At 36.0% G+C, this 16,148-nt stretch overlaps 2 protein-coding genes across 3 annotated transcripts; both read right to left on the bottom strand.

Moving 5' to 3' along the window:
• Positions 1–1,699: 1,699 nt before the first annotated feature.
• Positions 1,700–4,599, bottom strand: LOC132191933 (exocyst complex component EXO70E2). Of its 2 annotated transcripts, none has more exons than XM_059607081.2 (2): positions 4,306–4,599; positions 1,700–4,172 (listed from the first exon to the last, which is right to left on the bottom strand). In XM_059607081.2, exon 2 carries the CDS (start codon positions 3,864–3,866, stop codon positions 1,941–1,943), a length of 1,926 nt encoding a protein of 641 aa, XP_059463064.2. In that variant the 5' UTR covers positions 3,867–4,172; positions 4,306–4,599; the 3' UTR covers positions 1,700–1,940. The 2 variants fall into 2 exon arrangements, with proteins under 2 accessions (XP_059463064.2, XP_059463056.2); XM_059607073.2 differs by having other exon boundaries at positions 1,700–4,168.
• A 6,771-nt stretch (positions 4,600–11,370) lies between these two features.
• On the bottom strand, positions 11,371–13,474 carry HB40 (homeobox protein 40). Its single transcript, XM_059587693.2, has 3 exons — positions 13,271–13,474; positions 12,832–13,151; positions 11,371–11,778 (listed from the first exon to the last, which is right to left on the bottom strand). Exons 1-3 carry the CDS (start codon positions 13,359–13,361, stop codon positions 11,548–11,550), a joined length of 642 nt encoding a protein of 213 aa, XP_059443676.2. The 5' UTR covers positions 13,362–13,474; the 3' UTR covers positions 11,371–11,547.
• Positions 13,475–16,148: the final 2,674 nt, after the last annotated feature.

Below are 16,148 nucleotides of genomic sequence, written 5' to 3'. Positions count from 1 at the left end.
GTCTGTTCAGAATGGTACGCTGAAAGAGGTAGAGTCACTACGGAATGGTAAAGCTTGGGAATCGGCAGAATTACTCAAGAGAAAGAAGGCTAAAGGGTGCAGATGGGTCTACAGGAAGAAAGAGTCATCGGATAAAGCTGTACGGTCGACGGGACAGATAGGGAGGCATGGTGTTATGTCTAAATCAGGTCCTATGCTCAAGTTCAAGAGACGCTTGGACTTGAGGGACACTTGTGGAGTGTGATTGCCCTTGGGGGCTGAGGCGGAGACATCCGGAGGAGACACGTTTTGGTAGACTTGATGGGATTCAAGTCAAGGTGGAGATTGTTAGGTGTGACTTGCCACCCATCACACGTGGGCCCCACTAGTTCTCTACTCCTTTTGGGTTTAGGAGACTTTTGTCCAAGTTTGTTTTGGAGTCATTCTCCTATGTATAATTGGACTCTTTGTTTGACTTATAGTAGAAGTCCTAAACCAACATGTAAAAGGAGAGTTAAGCTTCTATATAAGAAACAAAGCACAAGGTGAATGTGTGTGTGCCAAAAACGTGAAGCACCAAAGGGAGGAGAAAATAGAGAGAATTTGAGAGAAGGAGGTACAAGGGCAGCAAGGGTGTTTTCTTCTTGGTGGTTTTTTGAAGAGCCAAAAACAAGTGATTAGAAGAAAAAGGGTGCTGCAGAGTGAGAGAAGAAAATAGAGATCAGCCGCCATCTGTTCTAACAGAAGAAGAGTTTGTACATCTGTCTTTTGTATTTTTTTTTAGGAATAATCTTTCTTGTGTGATAGTGAGATTTGGGTGTATTAGGGCTTTGGGATCTGAGTGATTTTTTCTCTACTATTTTTGTACTCCATCTTTTAATAGTGAATTTTCTCCGGGTCGTCTTCGCCAGTGGATGTAGGCTTGTTAAGCCAAACCACTTAAATCTTTGTGTCGTGTGTGATTGCTTATCTTTGTTATTCCGCATTCTTCTTATTTTTCGCATCTCACGGGTCTAGAGAAATAGGATTAATTTCCTAACAGAAAGCCCCATGTAGAGTTTCAAGAACTTGGTGCATCTGAGGTAGAATAGGAGCACCAAAACAAAAGTGACAACAGCCACAAACACAAGGGAGTTCAAAAGGTCACCTAAGAATTTGACATACCAAAACAATTAATTAGGAAACTGACAGAAAATGACTAGAAACATAGTGCATTGTACCACCACATCATTGAATTTTCTGAGGTCTTGAAGTCTTCGTTCTTATAGTTGGAAAATGTCTGGTCACTTGCTTCTGGCTTTAAATGCCCATCTAAAGATTTCACATATGCATGTATCTACCCCCACAAGGCCACATTGAATCTGTCGTAACATTAATTAGATGCCTATGTAGAAGTAAAATGCAAGTAGCTGGTGCATGAATGAAATCCTAGACCAAATATTTTTTGGGAGTCAATTTAGAAATTATATTTTTGGTCCATGGAGTGGGACTAAATCCTGAGCCAACCATGTAAGATGCTTTTGCCAACAAGATTGTACTATGAGAGCTTTGGTAAATATCAACATATCTGTGGACTTTCTAGTTTCTACATGGAATTTTGCCCTTGAGAACTATATATTCTAATCACAATTCAGACCTATCTTTGAACAAGTTGCCATGTGTTGGATCATGCAACCAGTCAACCACCATCATTTGATCGGCAACAACATCATTATCCCAGTTGAAAATCAGAACAGATGGGACAAGCGTGTTATTATAATCCAATTGAATTGTACATATTCATGCCTATAACCCAAATTGACATTATCCCAGAAAAACAAGACCGTTTTACAAGAAATTACAGCCAATTTTGCTCAAGAACTTTGCCTATAGGCGCACATTTGATATACAATACACACATTTACATCAATGACATTCATAACATAACTAGGAGGAAAAGGCATGACAAGAAAATGCTAAAATCAAAACCATGCAGGCTCCTTCCAGCGAGAATTCTGCAATGATCTTGATGATCCGTCAAAGAAATCCAAGATATAATTCTGCAGATCATCAGCAGTGTACTTGATGTACTTGTCACCAATGCTGGAAGAGTTTCTCCCTGTAAAATTCCTATATGCATGGACTACTTTCTGCGAAGTCGAAATTTGTAATTCTTCTCGGAGCTGAGAATCTGGGATAGACCACCCTGTCTGGCTCTTGTATACCTCCTCAAAGGCAATGCAGAAACCCCTGCACTTTTCATTGAGACTCGCCTTTGAAGCAGAACCATCATCCCTAAGCAAAGAAAGGACCAAACTCCACGTCGCCCTCTGGTAGCTTGTTGCGTGCTGCTGGAATTTAACAATATGCTTTCGGATCCAATCATCTCCAAAGAAAAGCCTGAGTTCAGAGCCCTTAACCTTTTCCACCATGTAGTGGAAGTTGTTCATTAGAAAAATATGTTGCAGAGCAGCATCCTTGTATAGCTTGGATTTGCAATCAAGGTTGAATTCTAGGGTAGATGTGATTGATCGAAGGCGGCAAGCCAAGTGACCATATGTTAAAGAAGAAGAGATGTGCCCGTTCTCCGGCGGATTTGAATCGGCTGTGTCGTGGTCCTTGAGAAGCACATTAAGGGCATTGCAGTATATGGTAAGGGTCGAGATATGATTCATTACATACTTGGTGAGAGGGTGTATTGCTCCTTTAGGAAAAGGGCTGGTTGATCCATTAGCTGCAATGGCATTTCCAAATGCCATAAATGTTGCTCTCGCAGTATCAGCCAATCCCCTATGAAGCTCGTGGAACTCAATCCTAACCCAAGCACCAGCCTCTTCCGAGAATAAAGTATCTATATACAGAAGATTATCTGCCACAACCTCATACATGTCAAGCAAGCAAAACAGCTTTTCTGGTCCATGGGTTTCCATAGCTATGGCCTCACCAAAACTCAGAAGGGGTAACAATGAAACCTTTGATATGTCGGCAAAGCATAATGGACTAACAAATCCAAAATCTCCCGAAATCTGGTCGGAGAGCCGTTTTTCACTTGCAAGATACCGGATGATGATTTTCATAGCACGAACCCAGTTTTTGATCTTGGAGCTCAAGCTATCCCACTGCATTTTTAGCACATCCTCAATGCTTAACTTTTCCACTTTTAGAATGATCAAGTACTCCTCTAATGCATCTCTCCTGGCGCTTATGAAAGCCTGGCAGAACTCCTGATGGTAATTCGAAGCAAACATGATATCTGCTATGGACTTAAGATGGGGAATTACATGTGGATCGACCAAGTCTAGAATATATTCCTCAGATTCACTGCCACAAAAATTTCTCTGGGATTCTTCTTCAAATGCTATGTCCTCAACTGAAACAAAGGATTCATCATACACAACATCCCTTCGCCAAGAGCGAAAAGACATGTATTCAGGCTCAAAGTATTGCTTGTGCTTAACAAGAATGTGGATTAGCTCTTCCTCAAGCTTCGACATTGCTATCTGCAAAAGGCTTTCGGCCCGGTTAACAAGTTCCTTATGCTTCCTATCTTCATTCGCAGACAAACTTCGAAAACCTTCTACCAATGTTTGAATGTCATGAACAGATTTCAAATACTGAGAAGCCTCCAAGGGTCCACAGTCCCATATAAACGATTGTCTTGACTCCCAACCCATGATCTTCTCCTCAGAACATCTGAACTGCTCCTCGACCTCTCGGAATCCCGGACCCCTGCTTTCAGTGGTGATTATATTCATGGAAGACAAGTGGCTGTCAAGCTGTGAGAGGATTTTTCTCAAATCATCATTAAGGATTTTACTAGACCCTAACGCCTTCACTAAGTGCTGAGTTGCAGCAATCACATGTTGATCTCCTTCACAGAGATGAAGTACAGAGCTAAAATCCCCCATACAAACAAAGACAAAGTAGCAGAAGAACTAGAACCTCCTACCCTCTTGAACTGAAAGGAGCTGGAATCACTTCTTTACAAATTCCAACTCATTCATACAGGCAACAGAAAAAGGCATGTATGTGTTCAATTAAGCTAAAACCTCCACTCAAAGCTTTCCCAGTTGGTAAGAATAAATCAGGTTCCAGCTATTTCAGATTACAAAGCCAAAAGAGAAATCAGAAATCTCACACAGCAGTTGTGATCTTCTACAAAAAGGAATTGGATGATCAAAGGCTCCAGAAAGGAAGCAGTACAGCAGTTCTGGCTTAAACAGCACCCAAAATTTAAGAAAATTTAGAGACAAAAGCATGGACAGTTGATGATGCAATACACAAAAGAGAAGGCATAAATTCAACTAAAACTTTGAGCTCCCTAGTAAAGAATAATCACAAACTTACAAGATAAATTCGCAGAGAACAACAAAAGGAAATCAAACTTGAGATTTGAATTCTGAGCAAGAACAGCTGCAGATCATATAGTAGACAACGAAAGCAACAAGATTTGAAACAAAACAAAAAGACATGAAACTAAACGCGTTTTCTTGTGGCAGAGGTTGTTTCTTTCTTCTCTTTTTTCCTCAGAAAATGAAAGAAAGAGTAAGAAAATATGGGTTAGGACACAAAAGACAAGATTGTGAGATTGACAAAAGGAAAATCAAAGGGTTGAAAACTTGGAGGGAAAATGAAGCTGAAGTTTCGTGGGGGTTAGAATTTGGAAAGTCTTGTGGGTTAAGCCCTTCTCTGCAACTTCTACCACCAGATTATCAAAGGGCCTGCCTTTGACTTTTGACTCCTTGACCAATCGTAGGATGACGTGTCACTGTACGGCCTGGTTGGTGAAGATGGTTATCTCAGCCAAAAACTCCATGATTGTAAATGTATTCTAGTTTTTGTCCAGGAAATATTCTTTGACACAAACAAAAAAAAACATCTACATAGACTATAGCAGTACATACTTTGTACACAAAATATGTAAAGAACAAAAAAAAAAAACAGAACATGCTTGTAAATATTCTTGTATCAAAGTTATCCTCAGATCAATATGTCAGGTCAAGCCAAATATTTTACTGCTTAGAATTCACATTCACTAATATTTTTCAACGATTATCGAGTGAAATTTTAAGTTTTTCTCCAAACGGGTATTAAAAAAATATGTGATTATTACATGCATTTAGACATATATCAGTTTAATATAGCCGGGAATTTGATTAGGAAGAAAAGCTCAAAACTTGTAGATGTTTGTTAATTGTTATAAAAGATTAGTCAACTTGTAATTCAATTAGGTGGCCGGCTGAGGTACCTTCCCGGACTGATCTTGTCTAGACTCTAGAGAAAGGGTTGAAGTTTGTTAAACACATGAGGTCATCTTGAGATTGAATGGTGGGTTGAATGTAATTAATATGCATCTGGTTTTTCATTTGGATTCCAGAAAGGTGAGATGAAGGGCAATGCATGGACCGGGACCTAAGCAATCATTGGACATTCTTTATGTTGTTAATTGAACCATTCAAACCGGAAAAAGTAATACCCACAAAGAGCTTATTCCAAAAAAACAAGTTGGCCAGGCCACATAAGTTTGCCTTCTCTCTGAAACTGTTATCTATAGGCAAAAACATGGTAACAACTATATATAGAGATTCAGTGTAAAAGAGATGGGAAAGCCAGGAGGGGAAAGTTCGTACCTGATGAATTTTACTAAAAATGTAATATCTAGAGTTTCAAATCTCGGATTGGAACAAGCTTTGCGAAAAGTTAACTCAAATATCTACAAAGTCATGTTTCACGAGAGTTTCTTAATTCCGATGTATACTAAGTCAAACGAGCTGTCTAAAAGAAGTCTCAAAAGCCACTGTTTGCTATCCTGTTTGAACGGTGTTGCAAATAGAGCCTTTTGTTTGGTATCCCGTTCGAACGGAGTTACAAACGGAGCATTCCAAAGAGGGCCATTCGCTAGCCTATTCTAACGGGACTACAAACTGAGAATAAAAATCATGTTTTTTTTTTAGTTTTGTCTTCTTACCGCCCGAACAAAGAAATATATGTTCCATTCGAACGGTCAGTGCATATTTGTTAAAACCGACTTAGATGTATTTTGTCACTTTTTCAATAAGAAAGCTTAGAGTTTGAGTTCCTTCTATATTTTATCCTCAAATATTAGATAAATTCTATGTTTTGAGAATAATTCCTTATATCGTTGACACACTCAAGGTTTTTAAAACGGATTGCTTCTTTTTTGTTGTTCATCTTTGCAACCCACGACGTCACGCTATATCAAAGACCATGCACATGCGCCAAAGAGGAGCCGAAGAGGTGGTGGCGAAGACTAAGGACAGGAGCGGAGAAGGTCGTAGATGAAGACAGTACGACGCGTGGGCGGTGCAAAAGAGCTGAGCGCGGTAGATCTGACTTCCAACACTATCTATTGTTTGGAGGATTTACCCTCAATCACTTCCTTATAAATAGACATGCAATGTTCAAATAACCATGGATTGAATTACACAATAATAAAAGATTGGAAGGGAGAGCACAAAGGTTCATCATACAGCCTACTAGGTTTTTTTTTTTTTTTAAATTAATTAATTGTCTAATTCGATCTTATATTGACTTTGACTTGATTAAAGTTCCACCATGCTAGGTGTCCCCTAAATCAACCCTAGACTAACAGCGTTGACAATATTGTATATATTATGAACCTTGACTTGTAGGGTGTAGCAATTGACAGCTATATGATGGACTTTGTACAAATATTCTCCATTTTCTCTTAACTAATCTTGTAATATATATGATTTATTTTTTATATTAAAAAAAAAAAAAAAAAAAAAGGTCAAGAGATTGAATTTTACGTGAAAATCATAAAGATATATTGATTTGATATTCATATTTGACTTTCCATTCTCAAATGTTTGAAATCCCATTATAAATATGGATTCTTTGTAACATGTTAGGTACCTAAGCTAATAAAAGTATAAAAATATAAAAATGAGTAAAGCCTACTTAACTCTCTCAAATTACCACCCTAATGACAATATACCCCTAAAACTATCAATTACGACAATTTACCCCCGAAACTACCAAAACAATAACAATGTACTCTTCCAATGCTAACAAAATGACGAAATTACCCCTATAAAATTTTCAATAAGACAAAAATACCCTTTGAATTTTGAAGAAAAAAAAATTAGTACTTTTTGTTTTTATTTTAGTAAGGGTAATTTTGTCATTTTTAAAAAAACTGGGGGTACATTGTTATTGTTTTGGTAGTTTGTGGGGTAAATTGTCGCAATTTATAGTTTAAGAGGTAGATTGTCATTAGGATGGTAGTTTGAAAAGGTTAAGTGGACTTTACCTATAAAATTATAATCTCTCTCTCTGACCTCGATGTATAGAGTCGTGCTTTGCGGCTGTCAAAAATTAAAAAATAATAATAATAATAAATTCTGTTATTATTCTTTTTTTTTTGTTAGCTAAATTTTTATGAGTTAATATTTAGGTTCTAATGCCTCAAAACTTATTTTTGAATTCAAAATTAAAACTTAGGGGTAGAAGATTAACCCTTTAGAGATGGTATCACCTAAAAGGGATTCGATTATTCTAAATTTGGTGCTAATATTTTAAATTTAGATTCCCTTTATAACATATTTCTTCTTCAAATAAAAATTAAAAAAAAAAATAAAATAGCTGACGCTTGGTTGACAATTTTACTAGCCGAAAATCTCTACTCCTACATATAATGTGCTCCAAACCCAAATAATCGACCAGAACCGACCAGACATGATCCGACCCGAGACCAAAGTTATGCCATGTCAGCATGACAGCACCAAAAGCGCAGCTCCTCTGTCGGCGGCGAGACCCGTAAGGTCCGATCAAGATGAGTCAACTCAACTGCGTCGCGCCGAGTTGCATCGAGATCAGCTAGCTTCCAGCTCTCCAACGAGACCCTCGACGCCCAGCTCATATCAGGTTAGGCTCTGTTTGGTCACTGGGAAAAGTGACGGAATAGAAAAAGAAAACAGAAGCTTTGATAATCTTTAAGTTCCCTCTGTTGTTTGGTTTTGAATTTTTTTGAATTAGAGAGATCATAACTGAAAGTCTGAAACAGTTAAATTAGGCTCCCTGTGTGGAATATAAATTGTTGTTAGGGTTTGTTTGTTTGGTAGTGATCACATGCCGCAAAAGGAACCCAATAAATTCTCAAAACTTTGAATAAGTATTGTTATACTGTTGGTTTGGTACTGTAAAAAGTTGCAATTTTTTTGCTCCTGAGCTAGAAAAGTAGCTTTATTAAGGTAAATAAAGTGAAATTGTTGTATTGGGCTTTGCAAAAACCAATTAATGTTGCTGAGAAAATACTATAACTTCAACCCTCCTTCCTTTGTCAAGGATTTATTTGAGAAAACTTCACTCAACCAAGAGTTCCAAGGCTTTTTCCATTTTGCTGTTGCTCATACGGTAATTGATGGTCCAACTTCAACTCATGGGTATGGAAAACTTGAAAATATTGTATGTGGGAAAAACATTAAATGTAAAGTAGTCAAGTGCCTTATGGGGAATTGACCACTGCACCTTTCTTTGAGATGATGGGACATAGCCTGATAGAATTCTTATGGTGTCATCACTGTCTCTGCAGGGAAATTTTTAACCATATTGCAGAGTTGGTGATGAATATTCCTCAGGCTTCTTAGGATAGCCAGACCAGCCCCAGCAAGATTTGAATAGTTTTATGGAAGATAAGTAAGGTAATAGGTGTTGGGCATGAATTTCCTACTGCAAAAGTGTTTCACAATGCATTGGTAGCTATGCCATTGCCATGAAGTTTCAGTTAAACTGAAGGAAATAATGAGTGTTTTCAAGCTGGAATATGCAGTCAAAAAGATTTATTCAAAGATGCATCTATGCATAAAGAATATGTACTAGATCAGCAAAGAAGGAAAGCTTTAAAGGGGGAGTCCGGTGGATTGAGATCTGTGCAAAAAGACAGGTCACAGGACATAGAAGGGTTCAAGAAGGTTAGAATTTTCTCACCTGCTTTATTTTTTCGTGGCATATATAATTCTCTATGGTTTCTGTTTTTCCACAGCAGGAGCAACAAATGCAAATGAACTGGTTGTGGTGGTTGTATTATACTAGGTTAGTTTAGATGTTTTTCCCTTCATATAGCTTCATGTTTGCTCAAGGCATGTCTACTTGCGAGGACGGATCGACAGAAGTTTTGAGAATTCGAGAAAAAATCATGGCGAAGCGAACTGTTTATCAATTTGTTAAGCGTCAAGTGAAGGTGGAGTAAGACTCGTAGACTTGAACCTTATTCCGACCCGATCAATTTGGTCAGGCAGTCATCATAACTTTCTTATTTAAATATAATTTCACTTCTTTTATTTTAAAAAAGAAGGGAATGGTTGATTCCAAACTTGTGCTATTTTAATCCTTACCAACTTGATATATATCAATTTAACCTTGTTGAACACATGGATTACAAGAAGACAAATGAGATAATACCAAGGGACATTTGAATATCTAAATAGTCAATTCCAACGTGTTTTCTTATAGTTCCAAGATTTACTTTGAATTCTTCTGCAACCCAATAAGCCCACATAAATTTGTTGCATCTACAGTGTTACTAATACTGCAGGCAGTGCTTCCAATATCTAGGGGAATTTTTTTTTTTTTTTTTTTTTCAAGTTTTTGATGGGCCAATTGGGGGTGGAGCTTAAAAATCCATATAAATTTTATTTGGTTGAGTGAACTTTTAAAAAAAAAAAAAAAAAAAAAAAAAAAAAAAATTGGTGGGCCAGCCCATTTAATTATTTTTGTTTCTATGGGGCATGGGCTAGGGTGGGGGTGGCCCGCAAAATACGGCTTTGTCTATATAGAATATCCTCTAAATGGATTCCCAAAACTCTGCTGGTTTTGACAAGCGTGACAAATAATTCACGGCTTCAGTAGCCCACTATGACAATTGACCGTACTCCAATTTGGCATATATATATATATATATATATATTAATGCTACATATTCAACTTATTTTACTTTTATTATATTAGACTAATGTGACTATGTCTACCAATTTTTTGATTAGCCGTTTATTAATAAATAAAAAAATAAAAAAATTAAGAGTTGATGTGAATTGCTACATCATTCTATTTGACTAAGAGTAAAATATGTGTTTAATATATATATATATATATATATATATATGAGAAATGATTTATTTTTTCATGATCTTTTTTCATCTTTCTAATTTTTAAAATTATCATTGAATTTGTGGGTTTACGTGAGTTTCATACGTAAACGTTATAAATTTAATAGTAGTTTTAAAAAGTATTGATGTGAATATATGGGTAGTTACTCAGGAGAAAATTAAAAATTAAAAATTAAAAAAAAAAAAAAAAGGGAAGGAAAATAGAGGGGTCGTTATGTAAGTACATGCCCTTTACAAAAAAATATCTACCAAAAGTGCTCTCAAAGTGCGTACTTAACCACTTTATTCATGCCCTTTGCATTATTCATCGTGGGGCCTTTTAACATCCCCCCTCCCTCTCCCTCTCATCCCCAACTACTCCCAAAACCAAAAGTGTCTCCCCTTCACTTCTTCCCATACCCCACTATGATGATGCTTCCCATTTACTAATTGCCTCCTCTTTTCATCTTATATCATCACCATTTCCAGTCTTCATTATATGATATTTGTGGGTGGAATCGTGTATTTGGACTTTATTCGACATAAGTAGTCTTGTCTTGAAGAGATTTTACGTCATAAAAAAAAATGATGCTTTTTCATCAACGACAATAAGTTCAAGAGTCTAACGTGCATCTTGAATGTTGAAGTGCAACAATGCCACTCTCCTCACTTGGACAGCTCTTAGAACATGTCTTACAGGGTACAATTTCAAATGTCATAAAAGGTTTCGGTTTTCTTCATTGGACACCAATTGATTTTTAGATGAGATGGTCAAAGGCCCGATCCAACAAATGGTATCAGAGCTAGGATCATGTGTTCGAATTGCGAAAGTGCCATGTTGAGAGAGGGATTGTTAAGGTGCAACAATATCACTCTGTTCATTTGAATGACTCTTAAAACATGTCTTGCTATGTGCAATTTCGAACTGATCCAACATTAGATAAGATAAATTTTTAGGCTATAGTTTAGGAGTAACGTTACACTCTTAATCTAATAATAATTTTTAAAAACCCTTTAAAAGAAATGTGAAAATAAGTACGAAGAAATGAGAATGCGCAGCATTTCTCATGGTCCAATGGTCAATATTCAATGGCATTAATTAATGCTAGTATCAAAATCACACCTAACAGGTGGGACTTTTCAACACATTGAATGGGAATTGTGTTCAAAACATTTGGCAGATTTGTTGTTTCATTGTCAAGCCCCACATATCTCTTTCACTCTCTATGCATACAACTAGGAAAAAAAAACAGCATGTGAATCAATGAGATTCCAGTCAACAACGAGAAGCAAAAGCTATCAATAAGTTAATAACATTAATTTCCAGATGGATCGTCTAGTCAAGTACACTGAAACCATGCTAGCTAGCAGAGAGACATACATTGCTTGAAAAACAAAAGCTATTTACATTAGCTTGTCAATATCTACAAAAACACTAATAAAACTGCACCACCATCATCATCTAAATGTACTGATTGAACCAATCCACGCCCTGTGCGTAATAGAACGCTGGCGTGTTAAAAACATCGCCGTACTCATTCATCTCAATTTCAAATTCTCCCAGAAACGGCTGTCCCATTGTCTCCACCGAAGGTGACGAGCTCGCACTATTGCTCGGAACCGCCTCCGCACGTTGCGACAGCCGTTGGATCTCCTTCTCTGCCTCCGACAGTTGCTCCTTCAGCTTCAGCACCTGCAAATCAATCAATGGGGGGTGTCAAAATAGTTTGTGCGCAATTTTTCCCATGTGATATTTTTTTTTTAAAAAAAAAAAAAAGAAAAAGAAAAAGAGAAAAAAAAAAAAAAAAAAACATTTGTCACGTGGTGAGTGGGCCTCGGAAAGGCCCAACACCCAGCCACCTTAAACAACAGTGTACGGTCGCTCGTGGGAATACATATAGTACCGTTTGTTGTCTCATGAGGTGGCAGTACACTGCTCCTCGGTCAATTCATTTTTCTGGCTTTCTGTTAATTTTCTACAGCCGTAGCCCACCAAGGTGGCATGGCTTCGAGCCCAGAGCTCATGCACGTTCTTATGCCGTGGGTCACCCTCCTCCATTTCTTTTTTTTAAAAAAAAATAAAAAATTTAATATATTTCTTCCATTATTACAGGATTAAATAGTAAACCGCATCAAGACACGCATTTACGAATAAAATATTAAGTTGCTTAGCCAGTCAATTGCGTAAACAATTAATTTCTCGTCCAAAATTAGTGTTAATTAAACTGGGTAAAGTGAGTGATACTCTCTCACAAGGATTTGTTTGGATACTGCGAAACCAGAGGAAAAAAAAAAGGACAAAACAAGAGCGAGTTTCATTGTTACGTTGTCTTAATTATATACTACTATTTATTAAATAGCATTTTTCATTTGTAAATGGGTATACCAAGTCAAGCTTGTTATATATATATACTTGACAAACTCGACCGAGAAAGAAAATAAAAATTACTGGGAATTCATACTTTTCCTTCTTTTCTCGGAAACCAAACGGGGTAATAGAACTAATTAAAGCCTAGCAAATAGCTGAAAAAAAAAAAAAAAAAAAAAACCAACACAAGCAGGTGATCAATCAAAGAAAGATGAAAGTTTTCGATACTTCAGAAACTGGAAAGCAGAAAATGAGTTGGAATTACTTTTCCGTCTTTTTCTCGGGAAACAGACAGGTTAATTAAAGTAAAAACATAGCAAATAGAGTAATAAACAAAAAAGAAGTGGAAACAAAGATCTAGAGAGAAGGAAAAGGGACCTCAGACTCAAGCCGGCATTTCTCGAAAAGGGTGCTTTCCTGCTCTTTCTTCAAAACAGAGTACTCTTCCTCCAATTTCTTGTTCCTCCAACGAGCCCTACGGTTCTGGAACCAAACGGCAACCTGGCGCGGCTCCAGACCCAACTCAGAAGCGAGCCGGTCCTTCCTTTCCGACTCCAACTTATGTTCATTTCCGAAGTAACCCTCGAGAAGAGTCACTTGGTCCTCGGTTAGCTTACGCTTCTTGATCCCGCCGCCGCCGCTGCCGCCGCCTTCTCCTCCTTTGCTCTTCTTACGGCGTCGTCTTGGTTTCGACTCACCTGAACATGCATCATCACCACAAGCTCATGTTAATCGTCAACGACAGGTGCAATTAATAGAAGCACACAAAAAACTTTTTTTTTTTTTTTTTGCTGCGCGCTTTGGAGTCGACACAAACCTTGTTGGGTGGTGGTGGTGGTGGTGTATGCATCAGCGTACAGTGGAGAGAAGTGTAGCATATTTTCCTGACCGTTCATGGTGATTGTCATCCCTGATCAGATCCTGTCTCTCTCAGTCACTCTGCTCGATCTTATGTTTCCCTCAGACCCAAACACACCCAATACTGTTCTCCCATGAAATGATGAATGTCTTGGAGTGTCGACGCCCCTCATTTATAAGGCCAGGTGTTTATCTTCCCACCTTTTGTGTTCCAACTACAATTTTACTTTACCAAAATACCCTTTCTTTTTCTAGAATATGACGGCATTTGCCATTCTTTCCCATTAAATATTCATTGTATTAAAATATACAATTCTTAGGATACAGTCTTCCCTTTACCATATATATGCCACTCAATTATGTTATAAAAATGCAACCAAAATGGTGGACAAAAATACTAATTTATTTAATCCTTTTTTTATGTGTTTTCTTTTCCCTTAAGGATTTGCCAAATAATTTCGTTTGTTTGGAAAGGGGAGACATGAATGTTTTCTTCTCCATGCTTCTCCTATGAATATCCATAATCGAAAATTTAACGGTCAGGCCTACACTGGTTATTACCTTCTTCTTCTGCTTTTTCTTGGTGCGTTTATCTGAATCCTATATAAAAATGTCTTACATTATCCACTCAAATGACTATCAATTCAAACTTATAATTACTGTGAATCCCAATTCATTCTACCCCAGATAAATAAAGAGAGAAATAGTAGGGTCAGGATAGGCTTTCCTAATCAAGTAATTAAGAAGGAAAGATAGGGCCATTATGTTATGGATGAGAGAAGTCTAGAGCTACTAAAAATCACTCACAACCTTGTAAAATTTGGATGGGTGGGGATCCCAAACCTGACCACCTCGAAGTCAGTAAACAAAAATGGTGGTTGGCCTGTGGATTTGGACATCAAAGTCACTTTTGTTGTCCAATTGGGTGGTATTCTCCTCTTTCTATGTCTACAATATAGCCAAGCCGTACTCAATTTAGCTTAGTTATGGCTAATTCCTACAAACACCCCTCATCCTCATGCGTGGCTCGAGATGGGTGAAAAAATTAATGTGAAAAAACATTTAACGTTAACTATAGTCTATAATAATATAATCTATTAATCTTCCCAATCAAAGCCCAGTTAATTAGGAGGCCAGGGAGAGAGGGCATAAAATATTGCTACTATCGGAGCATAAAAGGACACTGCAAATACCGTCATTGTTGACGTCGTTGCCATCTCTACCAATTGCAAGTTATAGCAATTAAGCACCCATGTAGGGAGATATTCTGATTTCCATTTTTATCACCAAGATAATTATATTTTGTGATAACATTAACACCCACTTGATGATCAAGATTCCGATTAACTAATTTAGTACAAAATGTCAATTATCAATTGACCTAACATTCATGTGTGTGATCGAAATGGTGTACATGATAAAGTTTAATTGATGTATGGAATAAATGTTTGTGGGATCACACACGTACACAAATCTAGGGGTGCAAAGGCGGGCGGTTTTTAAAACCGCCCGCTAACCGTTAACCGCTCTAACCGCTAACCGCTCTAACCGCTTAACCGTATTAACCGTAACCGCTAACCGCTAACCGCCTTTTTATATAATATATTTTTATAATTATAATTATAAAAATAATTATACATATAACATAATCACTTGATCATTAAATCACAATTTTTTTTTAAAATAATTAAATTACAATTTGAGTATTAATATATTATATTATCATTTATATGATTATATCACATGAGATTGATCATTAAATCATTTGATTATATAATAACAAATTGTACATATATAATATGACATAACTCATAGGTATACCAATTCATACTAATACAACAATTAAATATCTAGAGACTTATTTTCAATGTATGTTATAAACTTATAAGTCTATATAAGTCTACATATGCATATGAATAATATAAATGTATAATATCAATACTTAATCATATGATTCGATGACAATTCAAATACTTTATTCAAGACTTTAAGTGAATCATATTATTAATGTACAATGATGATGTGATTCGTATAATATCAAATTAAGTAATTGACATTGGATTAAACAATGACCAATGTGTTACTTATAAACACAATTTAAGTATTAATGTATTATCATTACAATTTTAGTAATTTATATATTATCACTGTAATTGATATGATTATATCACATGATGACTTGATCATTAAATCATATGATTATATAATAATAAATAATACATATATAATATGACATAACTCATAAGTCATAAGTTTACAAGTTAATCATATGATTCATGTACAATGATAATCACAATTGATTCAATTGAATTAAACAATATATTATTTATAACTACAAGTCTACAATTTAATTAAAACATTATTAGATACTTTAGGAATTTAGAATTTAGGAGTTTGAACATTACCATTTACCATTAGATATTAAGTTCAATTCAAAGAAAAAATATTATAAGTAAATATGATAAGAATTTAAATAATTAATCATGTGAATCATATGATATAATTTAATGAGACTATATGATTATATAATATCAAATTAAGTAATTGACATTAGATTCAACAATGTGTCACTTATAATTACAATTGAAGTATTAATGTATTTTTTGAACATTTTTTAGAAAAAGAAATTTAACCATTTTTTTAAAAAAAAAAAAAAAAAATAAACCATTTTTTGAACAATTTTGAATTTTTTGAACCATTAGTAACAATTTTTTTAAAATTGAATCATTGATAGTTAATAGTTTTATCCTTCAACCTTTTTTTTTTTAAAAAAAAAATTATATAGAAGGCAAAACTACATCGTTTTGCACCTGTATATATTCATCTCTTTCTTCCAA

The sequence above is a fragment of the Corylus avellana genome, chromosome 3 (assembly GCF_965113065.1).
Source record: "Corylus avellana chromosome 3, dhCorAvel1.hap1.2, whole genome shotgun sequence".
NCBI lineage: Eukaryota > Viridiplantae > Streptophyta > Magnoliopsida > Fagales > Betulaceae > Corylus > Corylus avellana.
Note: the sequence above shows the minus strand (reverse complement) of the source record. Positions and strands in the feature narration are given on the sequence as shown.

Excerpts from the sequence above, each read along its gene's own strand:
- LOC132191933 (XM_059607081.2), bottom strand. The coding sequence starts at position 3,866 with ATGGGGGATTTTAGCTCTGTACTTCATCTCTGTGAAGGAGATCAACAT.
- HB40 (XM_059587693.2), bottom strand. The coding sequence starts at position 13,361 with ATGACAATCACCATGAACGGTCAGGAAAATATGCTACACTTCTCTCCA. Across the intron at positions 13,152-13,270 it reads CACCACCACCACCCAACAAG|GTGAGTCGAAACCAAGACGA; the intron begins GTTTGTGTCGAC and ends ATGCATGTTCAG. Across the intron at positions 11,779-12,831 it reads AATGCCGGCTTGAGTCTGAG|GTGCTGAAGCTGAAGGAGCA; the intron begins GTCCCTTTTCCT and ends ATTGATTTGCAG.